General features: G+C 38.4%; 1 protein-coding gene across 1 annotated transcript in view; it reads right to left on the reverse strand.

Annotated features, from left to right (window-relative positions):
• Positions 1-577: 577 nt before the first annotated feature.
• LOC134541349 (uncharacterized) overlaps positions 578-19,228 on the reverse strand; it is a 368,043-nt gene continuing 349,392 nt past the window's right edge. Inside the window, exons 9-10 of the mRNA XM_063384771.1 lie at positions 18,475-18,751; positions 578-1,063 (exon numbers count right to left, since the gene is read on the reverse strand). Of these exons, the coding sequence (XP_063240841.1) occupies positions 948-1,063; positions 18,475-18,751 (393 nt within the window). The 3' untranslated portion in view covers positions 578-947. The remainder of the gene's footprint in view (positions 1,064-18,474; positions 18,752-19,228) is intronic.

A 19,228-nucleotide genomic window follows, 5' to 3' on the forward strand; every position in this document is an offset into this window, starting at 1 on the left:
CTTAAGGAGCATGTCTATGCCTGCCTGAAATCATGTAGCTTAATAAGAGTGAAAGAATCTTTGAAATCGATTCAGGAGTTATCGAATTTACTTCCTACACACAATCCAAACTTTACTCTCGCTAAATACTATTAGTATAGATGGCAAAACTATGAGGTTGTAACACCTTGGGTGGCTTTACCCTGAAAGGAAGGACTGCCGTTACATTGTATTAAATTTAATCAGTTATCAAAAGAATTTATCGAGTTTTTATAAATTTCAATAAAATAAAAAATTCATAACTTAACAATATTTGTCATATTGCTTTAATTGTAAAGCAAACGGAAAGCGAGGTAGACGTATTAGGTATTTGTTGATTCCCGTAAATTGTTTTTCATATTTTATTTATTGATAAACTACTCTCATGTAAGATGAATTCCAGTTTATTACAAATTTTCAGGCAAACATAAATAAACTGTGTATAACTAACAAATAAACACAATGTAACCTACTTAAGTGCTACTGTAAATCTAAACCATATAAATATGGCTTAGCAATAAGCCTTATATTTATCGCTTAGCAACATAAAATAAAAATATTTTATTAGTATTTTGGAACCATTTAATTCTTATATGTGTTAAATATTGCTGATTTATTGTGTAACAGTTCACATTTAGGAAGCTCATTTTTTAAACATCATTACATTTCCTGTACAAGCTCTCAAGTTTTTTTTTATCTCATGCTACATCATATATACATTTTGGCATTTGGCATTTGTGGAAAATAAGAATGGTCCAGTTCATCCACTTCATAGCCACTTTTTAAAGCAGTTCCGCACTTTATTCTCATAACAGCGTAGGCGAAAGTACATTGAGAACATATTATTTGGTTGAAAATGCCAGTTTTTGTTTTCACATTTACTGCCAATATCTTCCAAAGAAACGACGAACAATCACGTGGTAGTAATTTCACCTGAGAATAAAAGGAATAAACAGAAAAATTAAGAAATGTAATGTGAAGAACCAACATTTAAAACTTTGTTGCAGCACAAATCTCTTTACGGCGCAAGATGGATCTTGTTGTTCTGAAAAGAAAGAAAGAAAATAATTATTAGTTAGCGACAACAATGAATAGGAGCACAAAAAGGTTTGGTTGGTAGACGTAAACAGGGCCGCAACTAGAGTCTCTGGCACCCGGGGCATGAATGGATTCATGCGCCCCCCCCCCCCGCCCTTTTTTTTTGCACATACCACACCATAAAGCGGAGGGGGGGGGGGGGGGTCCGGGGGCCCTCCCACGGAAAAAAAAAGGTGCTATTTAAGCATTTTCCATTCCTGTATGTAACAGTTTCTGTGCTACTGTAACTTCCATGCAAAAACTTTTTACCAGTTACCAGTTGTAGTAGGAATTACAATGCAGGCGATTTCGGCGCCCCCACAGCTTTGCGCCCGGGGCGTATGCTCCGCTTGCCCCCCCCCCCCCTCCTAGTTACGGCCCTGAAAGTAAATAGCATATTACCATGTTTATACAAATTACATGTGTATTAAATATTATAATGCTCTGAGAGACAAAATCCTAAACCACAACATGTAGTAAGTTTAATTGAGATGGACTATAAATGTCATTACTTTACAGAAGCACTCGTTCGATGTAAAGCCGGGAATATAACAACCCATCGCCTCCGTCCGATATCTGTCCGTCCATTTCTCTTTCGTCATTAAACGCCACGCATTGGAATATTTTCCTAAATAAGTCTGCAAACAATCATTGTTTTCTCCCATATATATATGTGTGTATATATATAGTATATATATATATATATATATATATATATATATATATATATATATATATATATACACATCGATGATGTTTGCTATTTATGTCGTGTTACTGTACGTATTATTTTAGCATATCTTCGGATAAATTCAGTCTTGTATGAACTGTTTGAATTTTTTGGACATAAGTTTTAATAAATTCAATGTTACTACAGGCCTGCATTCATGTGGCGAATGACTAGTGCAACCAAACCAAATATCTAACCCATCCATACTTATGTCAAAAGTTAGAGCTTGCCAAGTTTTTGACGGATGGATAGGATTTTTCGGGTCATCCGATCGGCTGCAATGAAACGCATTCAACGGACAAAGGCGATTGGTTATTGTAATAAGTACCTTGTACGGAACAATTATAATATACATAGTGTGGGGTGAGACGTTAATAAAAGTGAATTTCAGAATACATGGGTTTTAATACGGGACCGACCTTTCTGATTTTCATTTTCCTTGTTACATCCACGTAACTCCAGGTAAATGCTAAGAAAGATTCCTTACTAGCTGATATATCCAGGGCCGGTCCTAGGCATAAGCAAGCTACGCGGCCGCGTAGGGCGCTGGTCAAAGGGGGGCGCCGAGCTGCCGAAGGCAGCAAACCCTCAGCCTTGTCCATGGTACATATTAGTACCTAGTTTGCGTGACCCAGCCGGGAATTGAACCCGGATCGCCTTGGTGGAAGGCGATCGATCTAACCCCTCGGCCGCCGCGGCCCCAAATATATAATAATAAGCTTTAATATCAAAGAGAAGAGAATATTTGTTGATAAACAAGCAGTTAGAGTAGAGTGTTTCTTCATGGCATTACTTAATTTTTCTTGTTTAGTTTGCACATTCTCGTGACATACTGCGAAGGTGTTCATTAACTTATGTACCACGCCCTCTAAAGTGTGACGTCTCGTTGGAACGAATTTGATGGGCCCAACTTCACATCACGCAAGACGCATGACGCAGCAGAGCACTGTAAAGCAGACGATATATCTCTTTCTCACACATGTACACACACGCCGCCAGGCGCCACACCCCTTTTCCAACGCGTCTGTTAGGCAATATGAACTCGTCCGTAAATAATACCTCGGCACGGCAGCGTGGGAATAGGATAATATTGATGTGAAATGGAAATGCCATTCCCGAATTAGTTGTGTCAACGGAGTTGTACGAATTGGTTGTGTGAAGGTTATATTTTATTTTGTTGCCTATAAACTAATAATGCTGTGCATCTGTGGTTTTCGTGTTGTTGTTCTTGTAATTATTTTTAATTAACATAATGCCGAGTAGACTAGTAAAAAAAATCTGGGTAATTTAACCGCAAAAGGAAATTACAGCATGGGAAAGAAGATGAGAAGCAATCGAAAGCTTTACAGAGATTTTTTTCGGCTTCAACTTCCGTAAAGGAATTGGACAAACAAATTTTAGTCGAGCATGTTGGTGTCGGTGAAGAGTTGTCAGTGTCGGAGGCTGTTGCAATACCATCAATAAGTCAGCAGATCATTGAATCGGTAAGTTGATTTTATTTTTACCACAGTAAAATGATACCGAATTATGTGAGATATAATGGTTCAGACCTCTATAGAACAGAAGGTTGTGTGCCAGTTTGTGGTGGTAAAGAGGTTTTGGGATTGAGTCTCAGGCAAGGCGTGGGTGTAAATTGTTTTTATTTAGTTTAAAAGTGTCTTTGTAAAGAGTCTCATATTTTTTTCAACAGTTTCATAATGGGTGAAATTATTATTATTATTATTATTATTATTATTATTATTATTATTATTCAAGACCTTTTTAACGTCCCCCGGTTTTATGTATCTCGACGCAAAAGGGGATGGCTTACAAAGTAACCTACATAGCAAGAAGCGAACACAAACATCCATGCCCGAGCCTGATTTCGAACCGAGGACCCGTCACACAGCAGACAGGAACTCTGTGTGGCTCATTGGCAATGTGCATACTATCGCATTATTAGCCTAGCATTTTTCATATAAGTTATATTTTAGTAGGCTAATAAAAATAGGATACATGTTGGAGTCAAATTCGGCGTAAGGACTTGATAATGTTCGTTTCATTGTTAAAAGCCGAAACCTTAATGATTATACTAATTTTGTTCGAAGAACACAAAACACATTTACATTAAAACATTTTTTTAAATATTATAACTATAATTTTTTTTTCGTAAGTTATAGCTTAAAAATATTTCTATCTTTTTAACCCACAAAATCTACGAGACTACTGTTGCTTCAAGTGATCAATGCATCAAATTTGAGTAATTGCTTCCGCCATGCTAATCGTCCCAAATTAACGGCGTCAGAAATGGTACCCAAACTAATTATCTAAACATTACAATTATTTTTCGTAATAGCAGTAAAAAGGGGTTTCCTAAGATAGTTAATTCCTAATTTTTTCATATAAGTTTTTAAATTTTTGTGACATGTAGCAAACGTGTTTAGAGTTATTTTATGTAACATGTAAGACATACTCGTAAGGGTTATTTGCATTGCAGGAACTGACCAGAAGCACGTCTTCGACACTACTATCAACTGACTGTGGAGAGGAGTGGCCATCCAATATCACAGATGAGTAGTATGTAAATGGGGCTCCTGAAACAGGCTTAAGGCTGTGGTGACTGTGGTGACACCCGCCATCTTGGATTGTGACGTCACGGCGGCCATCTTGGACTCAAAATTCCTCAAAATTCCTCAAAATTGACTCAAAATTCCTCAAAATTGACTCAAAATGACTAAAAATTTCCCGTTTTAAGAAAAAAATTCCCGTTTTCGAGGGAAAAATTCCCGTTTCGATGGAAAATTAGGATTTCGAAAAACCACAAATGTCTTTTGCCTTAGAAAGAATACAAATTCCTAAAACTGGCTTAAGCATCCTTAACTCAAGCCAGCGTTAAGCCATTTATAGGATTATGACGTCACCGTTGCAATTTTCGTTACGTCCGCCATCTTGAAAATCCACAATTTTTATGTTAGAAAATCGGGAAAAATTTTAAAAATCATTAAAAAATTATTTAATCGAATTAAAAAAATATTAAAAACCACTGTTGCAGTTATCGTTACGGTTGCCATCTTGGATTATATAAATGTTACATATTTCGTTACACCCGCCATCTTGGTTGAGTACCATGTCATTCTTACACTTTACGTTACGACCACCATATTGGATCCTATTAATGTTGCAATTATCGTTATGGTCGCCATCTTTAAATTTGGTCGCCATCTTGGAAATCCGTAGTTCTTATGTTAGAAAATCGGGAAAAATTCCAAAATTCATCAAAAAATTAATGTATTTAAATTCTGTATGATTATATCGATGTACGTCCTTGGTTCGATTCCCGACGAGAGTAAACGGTCGATCCTTCCTCCATGAAAGCTACCTAGACTGATCTACCACCACCAGTACCAAGGTTTATATCATCAACTGGTATGACATCATGTCCACCATCTTGTCTTCATCCGCTGGAGTCCACCATCTTGTTTTCGTCTGCTAGAGTGTGCCGATACCATGTAGTATAATTATCTGGTCACCATACTTTTGTCCTCAACTGTTGACATTGATCATTGACCTTGGCCTTTGACCTTGACCTTTAAATTTGACCTTGACCTTGAAATTTGACCTTGACCTTGAAATTTGACCTTGACCTTGAAATTTGACCTTGACCTTGAAATTTGACCTTGACCTTGAAATTTGACCTTGACCTTGAAATTTGACTTTGTCCTTGAAATTTGACTTTGTCCTTGTCGACCATCATGGATCCGACATTTTATGTTCAGTACATGCTACCAGGAGCTACCACCTGCCAGAGTACTCCATCTTGTGTGTGTACTTGTATTATGGAGTACATTTCCATCTGGTTAATTTTATTCTAACCCGCTACAGTGCAGTAATCATTTATTACCGAGGTGCCCCCGCCATCTTGAAATTCGACTGCCATCTTGAAATTATGTAATAATGTAGCTAGAAAAGCGGGAAAAAATCCAAAATTCATTAAATAAATCACTCATTATCTTACATATTGATTCGATCCGCTCCCGTCCTTGGTTCGATACCCGATCGATGCAATAATGTTTAATTTTATGAAAAAATAATAATTTCAATATACCATGTTCATCATTCTTAAAGAGACTTTAAAACCTCTACTAACAGCATCCTATCAGACATCAAGACCACCATATTGGTAATTCATAATTGTAATGTTAGAGATTCGTGAAAAAGTTCAAAATTCATTAAATAAATTTGTAATCTATATACTGATTGATTAAATCGACTAAGGTCCTTGGTTCGATCCCTGGCCGATAAAAATCAACTTTAATTTTAAAAAAGTACCAGAAAAGTGTAAGGTTCGAGAAATAAAACACCTCAAAGTCTTTTACAAACATAATATTTATTACACAATTTCTATCCTACTACAGAATCACTTGCGAAAGCCAGCAATCTTATAAACATTTAGCCCTGCATAGACGTGCATCGACTACTTCTTAGCTCCAAATGGCTACAAATGCTTCAAAAGGCTCCAAATGCTCCAACAGCTCCAAAAAAAGGCTCCAAATGCTCCAATAACCACCAAATGCTTAACACAGCTCCAAATGGCTCCAAATGCTCCAAACGGCCTCCAAATGCTTGACAGCCTCCAAATGCTTGACTGCTCCAAACGGCTCCAAATGCTCCAAATGTCTCCAAATTGCTTCAAATGCTCCAAACGGCTCCAAATGCTCCAAATTGCTCCAAATGTTCCAAACGGCTCCAAATGCTCCAAATGCTCCAAATGCTCCAAACAGCTCCAAATGCTCCAAACGGCTCCAAAAGCTCCAAATGTCTCCAAATGCTCCAAACGGCTCCAAATGCTCCAAATGTCTCCAAAAGGCTCCAAATGCTCCAAACGGCTCCAAATTGCTCCAAATGCTCCAAACGGCTCCAAATGCTCCAAATTGCTCCAAATGCTCCAAACGGCTCCAAATGTCTCCAAAAGGCTCCAAATGCTCCAAACGGCTCCAAATGCTCCAAATGTCTCCAAAAGGCTCCAAATGCTTCAAAAGGCTCCAATTGCTCCAAACGGCCTCCAAATGCTCCAAATGGCTCCAAATGCTCCAAATGGCTCCAAATGCTCCAAATGGCTCCAACAGCTCCAAAAGGCTCCAAATGCTTCAAAAGGCTCCAATTGTTCCAAGAGCTCCATCTTCAATTGATTCCAACTGATTCCAATTACTTTTCTTATCGAACTTGGCATGGTTACTAACATGTCTTTATTAGTATACATTTTGACTGGCAGTGGTAACGTATTTTGCACCTTTAAGTTATAAGTTTTATTTAGAAATCAGATTTCGATAAATGGTAGATACCATTTGGAAAGAAAATATATTAATTTATCTTCAAGTTTATACACATTTAATTTAAGCCATTATTGTATGTAGCCAGCTTCCCTCAGTTATTTGAGTATGAAGGATATTTCTTTAATGTTCGAATAGTTTCCTGCACAAAGCGATCCATGTAGTAGTCGTAGCCTGTCAACCAATATGTTAGGATCTTCCCATGAGGTATAATCAAACTCTTCTGCTGCGTTCATCATCCTTGCATGTTTATAATAAATATTATTATCTCTGGTGTCTATCGTTTTAACACCAACCTCAAGGTCACTTTCGTCATCGTGACAGTGATTATCACAAGCTTGATCAGGATAATTTATTTTATTACGACGTTTCCATCGTTTTGGTCTCAAACCACCATCACAGTCTTCGCTCTTGCATGCTTTTGGTGCTTCAGCTTAGTACTCAATCATGTCAGCCTTAGATGTGTCAGCACAGTCTTCGTTCACGACAGCTTCTGATGTGTCACCACAGTCTTCAATCATGTCAGCACCACAAACTTGATCAGGATAATTTATTTTATTACGTCGTTTCCATCGTTTTGGTCTCAGACCGCCATCACAGTCTTCGATCTTGCCTGCTTTAGGTGCTTCAGTACAGTACTCAATCATGTCATCCTTAGATGTGTCAGCACAGTCTTCGTTCACGCCAGCTTCTGATGTGTCACCACAGTCTTCAATCATGTCAGCACCACAAACTTGATCAGGATAATTTATTTTATTACGTCGTTTCCGTCGTTTTGGTCTCAGACCGCCATCACAGTCTTCGATCTTACCTGCTTTAGGTGCTTCAGTACAGTACTCAATCATGTCAGTCTCAGATGTGTCACCACAATCTTCAATCATGCACGCTTCAGATGATTCATCATAGTCTTCGACCTTGTAAGCTTCAGATGGTTCTCCATCTTTCTCATTTTCATGGAGACGACTAGATATTGGAGTAAATATATTTTCATTTCTAATGTGGTTACAACTTCCTTCGTTTGTTTTAGATTTTAAATTATTATCTTGATCTAGATCAGTAATTTTAGCATTAGCTTTTTCGCCTTCGTTCCTCTTCCGCGATGTTTAAGCCCAGTCTTCGTTATCTTTATTCATCTTAATTGTACAGGTCTTGTAATGTCTATCCAAGTAATATCTTCTACCAAAGGATTTCTGACACTGACTGCAATGAAATGGTTTTTGACAAGGACCCAAATTACACTCGCTTCTCTCATGTCGTTTAGCATTCTTTCTCAAGGTAAACACCTTGCTACAGTATCTACAGTGATGACGTTTCGATACAGCGTCAGATCCTAAATCGGAATTCATATTAGTTACCGAGACTAATGCCAGATGCAAACTAAGAGTTTTAAATTAGATATATTACTTAAATAGAATTTTTTAATTATTTCATCAGCGAGAATTAATTTATCTCATTCAAGGGTACTTTTTGCAAGTAGTTCTGCTTTTCAACAACAGATGTCGCCACATGTTACTTGCAGGTAAATAATATTTAGTTCTTTTATGCGGGATGCGGGATGCTCACTAACGATCGAAATAGAACGATGGCTTCGCTAGACTCCAAGGAGAAGGAAGTTCGTCCATCCTGTTAGTGCTTCTTAGATTTCTCAGAAATTATTTGACTGAGTAATGATAATTTTTTTTTTTAATTTCCGCCTGATAAAAATATTACAAGTAATGATTGAGTAGCAGAAGTTCACTAATTATATGCAACCTTGAATAAAAAATGACATGCTTCATTAAGTAAAAAAATCCTTCATGCAGAGATAAATTCCTCATCAGTAACCAGAAGCACTCGGAGAAAACCATCAGATGTATAGTCAGGAATAATCAGAAGCACCCAGTGAAAACCATCAAAATATTGTCAAGAATAATCAGGAGCACACGGAGAAATCCATCAAAATATTGTCAAGAATAATCAGGAGCACACGGAGAAATCCACCATAATACTGTCAAGAATAAACGGGAGCACACGGAGAAAACCGCCATAATATTGACAAGAATAATCGGAAGCACACGGAGAAAACCGCCACAAGTTTTCTTTGATATCATAAAATTTCAGGAAAAAATAATAAAAAATAAAAATAAATTAATAAAAAATTTAAAAAAATAAAATAAAAAATACATAAAATTCTGGCTTGTACTAGAACTATATCTTTGCTCAACAATGAGAAGTTCACAAGCTAGCAGAATCGGTTTATGTATTTTTTATTTTATTTTTTTAAATTTTTTATTAATTTATTTTTATTTTTTATTATTTTTTCCTGAAATTTTATGATATCAAAGAAAACTTGTGGCGGTTTTCTCCGTGTGCTTCCGATTATTCTTGTCAATATTATGGCGGTTTTCTCCGTGTGCTCCCGTTTATTCTTGACAGTATTATGGTGGATTTCTCCGTGTGCTCCTGATTATTCTTGACAATATTTTGATGGATTTCTCCGTGTGCTCCTGATTATTCTTGACAATATTTTGATGGTTTTCACTGGGTGCTTCTGATTATTCCTGACTATACATCTGATGGTTTTCTCCGAGTGCTTCTGGTTACTGATGAGGAATTTATCTCTGCATGAAGGATTATTTTACTTAATGAAGCATGTCATTTTTTATTCAAGGTTGCATATAATTAGTGAACTTCTGCTACTCAATCATTACTTGTAATATTTTTATCAGGCGGAAATTAAAAAAAAAAATTATCATTACTCAGTCAAATAATTTCTGAGAAATCTAAGAAGCACTAACAGGATGGACGAACTTCCTTCTCCTTGGAGTCTAGCGAAGCCATCGTTCTATTTCGATCGTTAGTGAGCATCCCGCATCCCGCATAAAAGAACTAAATATTATTTACCTGCAAGTAACATGTGGCGACATCTGTTGTTGAAAAGCAGAACTACTTGCAAAAAGTACCCTTGAATGAGATAAATTAATTCTCGCTGATGAAATAATTAAAAAATTCTATTTAAGTAATATATCTAATTTAAAACTCTTAGTTTGCATCTGGCATTAGTCTCGGTAACTAATATGAATTCCGATTTAGGATCTGACGCTGTATCGAAACGTCATCACTGTAGATACTGTAGCAAGGTGTTTACCTTGAGAAAGAATGCTAAACGACATGAGAGAAGCGAGTGTAATTTGGGTCCTTGTCAAAAACCATTTCATTGCAGTCAGTGTCAGAAATCCTTTGGTAGAAGATATTACTTGGATAGACATTACAAGACCTGTACAATTAAGATGAATAAAGATAACGAAGACTGGGCTACAACATCGCGGAAGAGGAACGAAGGCGAAAAAGCTAATGCTAAAATTACTGATCTAGATCAAGATAATTATTTAAAATCTAAAACAAACGAAGGAAGTTGTAACCACATTAGAAATGAAAATATATTTACTCCAATATCTAGTCGTCTCCATGAAAATGAGAAAGATGGAGAACCATCTGAAGCTTACAAGGTCGAAGACTATGATGAATCATCTGAAGCGTGCATGATTGAAGATTGTGGTGACACATCTGAGGCTGACATGATTGAGTACTGTACTGAAGCACCTAAAGCAGGTAAGATCGAAGACTGTGATGGCGGTCTGAGACCAAAACGACGGAAACGACGTAATAAAATAAATTATCCTGATCAAGTTTGTGGTGCTGACATGATTGAAGACTGTGGTGACACATCAGAAGCTGGCGTGAACGAAGACTGTGCTGACACATCTAAGGATGACATGATTGAGTACTGTACTGAAGCACCTAAAGCAGGCAAGATCGAAGACTGTGATGGCGGTCTGAGACCAAAACGATGGAAACGACGTAATAAAATAAATTATCCTGATCAAGTTTGTGGTGCTGACATGATTGAAGACTGTGGTGACACATCAGAAGCTGTCGTGAACGAAGACTGTGCTGACACATCTAAGGCTGACATGATTGAGTACTGTGCTGAAGCACCAAAAGCATGCAAGAGCGAAGACTGTGATGGTGGTTTGAGACCAAAACGATGGAAACGTCGTAATAAAATAAATTATCCTGATCAAGCTTGTGATAATCACTGTCACGATGACGAAAGTGACCTTGAGGTTGGTGTTAAAACGATAGACACCAGAGATAATAATATTTATTATAAACATGCAAGGATGATGAACGCAGCAGAAGAGTTTGATTATACCTCATGGGAAGATCCTAACATATTGGTTGACAGGCTACGACTACTACATGGATCGCTTTGTGCAGGAAACTATTCGAACATTAAAGAAATATCCTTCATACTCAAAGAACTGAGGGAAGCTGGCTACATACAATAATGGCTTAAATTAAATGTGTATAAACTTGAAGATAAATTAATATATTTTCTTTCCAAATGGTATCTACCATTTATCGAAATCTGATTTCTAAATAAAACTTATAACTTAAAGGTGCAAAATACGTTACCACTGCCAGTCAAAATGTATACTAATAAAGACATGTTAGTAACCATGCCAAGTTCGATAAGAAAAGTAATTGGAATCAGTTGGAATCAATTGAAGATGGAGCTCTTGGAACAATTGGAGCCTTTTGAAGCATTTGGAGCCTTTTGGAGCTGTTGGAGCCATTTGGAGCATTTGGAGCCATTTGGAGCATTTGGAGCCATTTGGAGCATTTGGAGGCCGTTTGGAGCAATTGGAGCCTTTTGGAGCGGTTTGGAGCATTTGGAGCCGTTTGGAGCATTTGGAGCCTTTTGGAGACATTTGGAGCCGTTTGGAGCATATGGAGCCGTTTGGAGCATTTGGAGCAATTTGGAGCATTTGGAGCCGTTTGGAGCATTTGGAGCAATTTGGAGCCGTTTGGAGCATTTGGAGCCTTTTGGAGACATTTGGAGCATTTGGAGCCGTTTGGAGCATTTGGAGACATTTGGAGCTTTTGGAGCCGTTTGGAGCATTTGGAGCTGTTTGGAGCATTTGGAGCATTTGGAGCATTTGGAGCCGTTTGGAACATTTGGAGCAATTTGGAGCATTTGGAGCCGTTTGGAGCATTTGAAGCAATTTGGAGACATTTGGAGCATTTGGAGCCGTTTGGAGCAGTCAAGCATTTGGAGGCTGTCAAGCATTTGGAGGCCGTTTGGAGCATTTGGAGCCATTTGGAGCTGTGTTAAGCATTTGGTGGTTATTGGAGCATTTGGAGCCTTTTGAAGCATTTGTAGCCATTTGGAGCTAAGAAGTAGTCGATGCACGTCTATGCAGGGCTAAATGTTTATAAGATTGCTGGCTTTCGCAAGTGATTCTGTAGTAGGATAGAAATTGTGTAATAAATATTATGTTTGTAAAAGACTTTGAGGTGTTTTATTTCTCGAACCTTACACTTTTCTGGTACTTTTTTAAAATTAAAGTTGATTTGTATCGGCCAGGGATCGAACCAAGGACCTTAGTCGATTTAATCAATCAGTATATAGATTACAAATTTATTTAATGAATTTTGAACTTTTTCACGAATCTCTAACATTACAATTATGAATTACCAATATGGTGGTCTTGATGTCTGATAGGATGCTGTTAGTAGAGGTTTTAAAGTCTCTTTAAGAATGATGAACATGGTATATTGAAATTATTATTTTTTCATAAAATTAAACATTATTGCATCGATCGGGTATCGAACCAAGGACGGGAGCGGATCGAATCAATATGTAAGATAATGAGTGATTTTTTAATGAATTTTGGATTTTTTCCCGCTTTTCTAGCTACATTATTACATGATTTCAAGATGGCAGTCGAATTTCAAGATGGCGGGGGCACCTCGGTAATAAATGATTACTGCACTGTAGCGGGTTAGAATAAAATTAACCAGATGGAAATGTACTCCATAATACAAGTACACACACAAGATGGAGTACTCTGGCAGGTGGTAGCTCCTGGTAGCATGTACTGAACATAAAATGTCGGATCCATGATGGTCGACAAGGACAAAGTCAAATTTCAAGGACAAAGTCAAATTTCAAGGTCAAGGTCAACTTTCAAGGTCAAGGTCAAATTTCAAGGTCAAGGTCAAATTTCAAGGTCAAGGTCAAATTTCAAGGTCAAGGTCAAATTTAAAGGTCAAGGTCAAAGGCCAAGGTCAATGATCAATGTCAACAGTTGAGGACAAAAGTATGGTGACCAGATAATTATACTACATGGTATCGGCACACTCTAGCAGACGAAAACAAGATGGTAGACTCCAGCGGATGAAGACAAGATGGTGGACATGATGTCATACCAGTTGATGATATAAACCTTGGTACTGGTGGTGGTAGATCAGTCTAGGTAGCTTTCATGGAGGAAGGATCGACCGTTTACTCTCGTCGGGAATCGAACCAAGGACGTACATCGATATAATCATACAGAATTTAAATACATTAATTTTTTGATGAATTTTGGAATTTTTCCCGATTTTCTAACATAAAAACTACGGATTTCCAAGATGGCGACCAAATTTAAAGATGGCGACCATAACGATAATTGCAACATTAATAGGATCTAATATGGTGGTCGTAACGTAAAGTGTAAGAATGACATGGTACTCAACCAAGATGGCGGGTGTAACGAAATATGTAACATTTATATAATCCAAGATGGCAACCGTAACGATAACTGCAACAGTGGTTTTTAATATTTTTTTAATTCGATTAAATAATTTTTTAATGATTTTTAAAAATTTTCCCGATTTTCTAACATAAAAATTGTGGATTTTCAAGATGGCGGACGTAACGAAAATTGCAACGGTGACGTCATAATCCTATAAATGGCTTAACGCTGGCTTGAGTTAAGGATGCTTAAGCCAGTTTTAGGAATTTGTGTTCTTTCTAAGGCAAAAGACATTTGTGGTTTTTCGAAATCCTAATTTTCCATCGAAACGGGAATTTTTCCCTCGAAAACGGGAATTTTTTTCTTAAAACGGGAAATTTTTAGTCATTTTGAGTCAATTTTGAGGAATTTTGAGTCAATTTTGAGGAATTTTGAGGAATTTTGAGTCCAAGATGGCCGCCGTGACGTCACAATCCAAGATGGCGGGTGTCACCACAGTCACCACAGCCTGAAGCCTGTTTCAGGAGCCCCATTTACATACTACTCAGATGGGGTACGAAAACTGCTTGTTGAGCGAGGACCTGTGCAAGTCAAGGAAGTAGATTTTCCTCTTAATGCTAAACGTAGGAAGTTTTCTTCACATCATTACACAAGAAAACTTTGCAATGGGGAACAAGTCGTCAGGATTTTGTTACTATACTCATTACTAAAAAAATGCAGTATTTTGTTTTGCGTGCAAAATATTTGGTTGTGCAAATACATCGCAAAAATATTGACCAGTCATGAGAGGTCTCATAATCACATCAAAAGTTGTCAGTCTTGGCGGGAACTGGCCTTACGTATGCGTTCGGGTAAAACGATTGACAAAGAAAATGAAAGAATTATCCGAGGTGAAACAGAACATTGGAACCAAGTTCTTAGACGATTGCTTTGTATTGTCCAATTTTTAGGGACACAAGGACTGGCCTTTCGAGGAACAAAAGAAACTCTTTTCAGTCCCAACAACGGAAATTTTTTGAAACTCGTAGAATACATTGCCAAATTTGATGTCATGGCTGAACATGTTAGGAGAGTTACTTCTGAAGAGACACATGTTCATTACTTAAGCAAAAATATTCAAAATGAGTTTATTGGTCTCTTGTCCGCTAAAATCCAAGATCGTATTTTAAATGAGATAATACAGGCTACATATTATTCCATAATACTGGACTGTACACCGGATGTAAGTCGCACTGAACAATAGACATTAGCGGTAAGGTTTGTTAAATTTGTAGAAAATGAAGAAGTGTCAATTAAGGAACATTCATTAGGTTTCGTACCTATCACACATTCTACAGGCGAAGGCCTCACAGAAACTTTACTCAATGAGCTATCTACACGGAACATTCCTTTAAATAACATGAGAGGCCAGGGATATGATAATGGCTCCAATATGAAAGGAAAGCATGTTGGAGTTCAGAAAAGGATACTTGATTTGAATTATCGAGCATTTTTTGTGCCATGTGGAAACCACTCCCTTAATTTAGTGGTTAACGATGCCGCTCTGTCTTGCCCTACTGCAGTTCACTGTTTTAGCATTATTCAAGAAATTTTTAATTTCTTCCCATGTTCAACTCACCGATGGAGTATTTTGATGAAACACACGCCAAATCTTACTGTAAAAGCTCTCTGCAACACTCGATGGGAGAGTAGTATTAAGGCCTTATTGCCTCTAAGATATCATATTAAGGAAATATACGATGCTGTGTGTGAAGCCTCTCAAGACCAGAAACTCGATGCATTTGGCAGAAACGCTGCTTTAGGAATCGCCAGAAAACTGCAAAGTTTCAAGATTCTGTGTTGTTTAGTAACTTGGTACGAGATTCTGTTCAAAATAAACATGGTAAATAAGGTCTTGCAAAAGGTTACAACTGACCTGCAAAGCTCAATGGATCTCGTCAAAAGTGTACAGAGATTTCTAGAGCAAATGAGATCTGATGAAGGCCTGAATAACGTCATCACATATGCAAAACAGCTTGCAGAAAAAGTCGGTATTGCTGCTGACTTTGAAAAAGAAACTCAAGTTCGTCCAAGGAAAACAAAAAATCAATTCTCCTACGAGACTGAAGATGAACCTATTCAGGCTGGGAGGACATCGTTCAAAGTTAACTTCTTCTTTGTAGTACTTGACACAGCAATATCTTCGCTTAAAGAGAGATTTGAACTTACGGAGAACCACAGTAAGAGTTTCAAATTTCTTTATGATATTACAAATCTACACACTTGGGATAGAAATGAGTTGAAGGATGCTTGTAATTTTCTAGACAGTGTTCTAAGTGATGTAGCAGATCGTGATATAAACGGAGTTGAACTGTTTGACGAGCTACACATATTTGGACTTATGCTGCCGTCTGAAAGTTCTCCAGCTAAAGCGTTGTCGTTCATAACCAAAAATTATTATATAGACACCTTCCCAAACATTTTTGTTGCGCTGAGAATTCTTCAGACTCTTCCGGTTTCAGTGGTCAGTGGTGATAAAAGTTTTTTTTAAGTTAAAACTGATAAAAACTTATTTAAGATCAACTTTGTCTCAAGAGCGTTTGAGTGGGCTGGCAACAATGACCATTGAAAATGAATTGCTTAATGAAATGGAGACCGATTTCATACTCAATGAATTCGCAAAAATGAACGTCAGAAAAATCTCTTTTTAATGATTTATTTTTAGTTTTGCCATACGTTATTATAATGTGAGTGTAGTTATATTCATTTACATTCTCTATTTTATGCATAGTTATAACATAGGTGCGTTTTTATTCTTGTAAAAATTGATGCAAGTTTGTAAATTATTTTATCTAATATCATGATTTAATTTATTAAAATAGTGAGTGTATAAATAATATTACAGATAACCACGTGGTACTGCTTTGTAAACCAAAATAATCAAAAGCGCTTTTAATAAAGTTATCATTTTCGATTTTTAAATTTTTTTTTTTGGGGGGGAGGGGGGGCCCGAAAAAGGTTGTTCGCTTACACTTGAAAAATGTGTAGGGCCAGCCCTGGATATATATGCACTTCGCTACGGCAGTATACCGGCCGAACACATTATAACTGCTCATTATACATGCTCTTCATCATAGGCACATAACTGCTTTGCCTCAAACGTATAAATATAAAATTTTGAAATTCAACTTATAAAAATATAAACCGAAGATGACTTTTTGATGAATATTTTTATAAGCCAATGAATTTGCATTTATTTAACAAATAATACTGTGACAGTATCATGACAAAGATGATTATAGAAATCCATGATTATGTTTCGAAAGTAAATGAGGCCGATGCCAGGAGAAATAGAATATTTTAAAAATGAAACAGCCTATGCCAGAGACTAAGAAAGCGTCTACAATGTAATAGCCGATGCTAAGAGACGAAGAAAGCGTCAAGAGTAAAATAGTCAGCCAGGACACGAAGAAACGAAATGGTCTCCATACTCGAAGAACTAAGGGAAACTTGCTACATACACTAAGTCGAATAGGAATCGCACGTGAACTTCATGCTCCTACTAGACAAAAAAAACTTCGCCGCAAAGTCATAGTGCGCGGACTTGATGATTTAATCCAGGCGGACCTTGATGATATGGTACCATATTTCCTAATGAATAAAGGTTTCAAGTACATGTTGATTGTCATTGATGTGTTTAGCAAGTTCGCTTGGGCCAGACCTATGAAATCTAAGAATGCAATTGACCTAACCAAGTGCATGAGAAACATTTTGCATAATCCTGTAAACAGATCTCGGCAAAGAATTTAACACTGCAACCTTTAATCCGTTGATAAAGAAGTTTGGCATCAAACACTACTCTAGGTTTAGTAATGTCAAAGTGCCCATTGTCTAAAGTTTAACAGAACTTTGCGCACCAAGATTTGGCTACAGTTCATGGCTAACAGAAATCACAAGTGGCTGGATATCTTGCCGAAACTTATAGTCGAAGACAATTCCAGGATGCATTCTACCACGAAAAAGAAGCATAAAGACGTGAAGGATGATCACCTCCTTCGAACTGTGTTTTCCAACCCACGTGACGTCAACAACCACCTGAGGATTCCCTCCACGTGGCTCCCGGCTATGCCCCACCAGGCCACTTGGTGCCACGCCCACCTGCTGCCACGCCCACCGGGACATGTGGTTCCACACCCACCTGTTTGATTGCTTAAAGTGTCGCAGAACCTGTGTGCTCCCCCTACTTGAGTATGACTGCAAATGTATATACTGCAGGTACATGACCAATACATTAAAAAAAGGTTTTCATGGATTATGATTCCAGTAAATTAGTTAACTATTAATATTATTTCATGAAACAATCATCTGTCCTTGGAAGAATCAATTGTTTCGAAACCATGATATTTAGTTTTGGAAGTGATAACATCTTAATAATCGATGAACACCGGCTGCACGCACGAAAAATTTGTCACGTTCAGCCTGAGCCGAGCGTGCAAGAACCGGCCAACCACCGTGCGAGAAAATCTTCTATAATATCAAACAGGTTAGGGCGGGATTTTTTTTAACTAATTGTTCGTGATTATATTTTTTAACAAATTATTTAAAATTAATTTGCGAAAAAGTGTAAATAATATTTGAAAAAAATTAAAAAAAATATATGTAATTTTTTAATCAATGTTTTCTTATGACGTTATCACGTAAACGTATCGTCCGTACACCGACTTGACAGACAACTCTGTGGTTGCCGGAGCACTACCCTCACTGCAGCAGAGAGAGAGAGAGAGAGAGAGGACCGGACCTGTGGGGCCGGGCGCCAGGTCACCCAGGAAGCCGGGTGCCTGCTCGGGCTGCAGCTGGGGCCGCGGCGGCGGGCTGGCGCGGGGCCGGTCCTCCTCCACGCTCTTCTCCGTGCTCTGCCAGTACACGTCGTGGATGCTGGCGGTGCAGCGCAGCTTGAGGCGGCCCGCGGCGAAGTGGTGCGGGGCCACGCGCAGCTGCAGGCCGAGCGTGGGGCTCTCTCGCTCGCTGTCCGCCTCCAGCGCCGGCGCGTGCAGCACCACGGCCGAGGGCGGCGCCTGCGCAGCCACTGCCTTCCTCGCACACTCACATCATCACAATATCTTCCATCCATGTCCATGCATACTGACGTCTCATACTTTATAATAACGATAAAAGCACACGGATATATACTCCAGGCTATCTTTACTCCCCTCTAGGAGGCAGCTACTACTCACACTCGCTCCCTCCCCTCTAGGAGGCAGCTACTACTCCCACTCGCTCCCTCCCCTCTAGGAGGCAGCTACTACTCATACTCGCTCCCTCCCCTCTAGGAGGCAGCTACTACTCACACTCGCTCCCTCCCCTCTAGGAGGCAGCTACTACTCACACTAGCTCCCTCCCCTCTAGGAGGGAGCAACTACTCACACTTGCTCCCTCCCCTCTAGGAGGCAGCTACTACTCCCACTCGCTCCCTCCCCTCTAGGAGGCAGCTACTACTCACACTCGCTCCCTCCCCTCTAGGAGGGAGCAACTACTCACACTCGCTGCCTCTC

Source organism: Bacillus rossius, chromosome 18 (genome assembly GCF_032445375.1).
Source record: "Bacillus rossius redtenbacheri isolate Brsri chromosome 18, Brsri_v3, whole genome shotgun sequence".
In the NCBI taxonomy this organism is placed as follows: Eukaryota; Metazoa; Arthropoda; class Insecta; order Phasmatodea; family Bacillidae; genus Bacillus; species Bacillus rossius.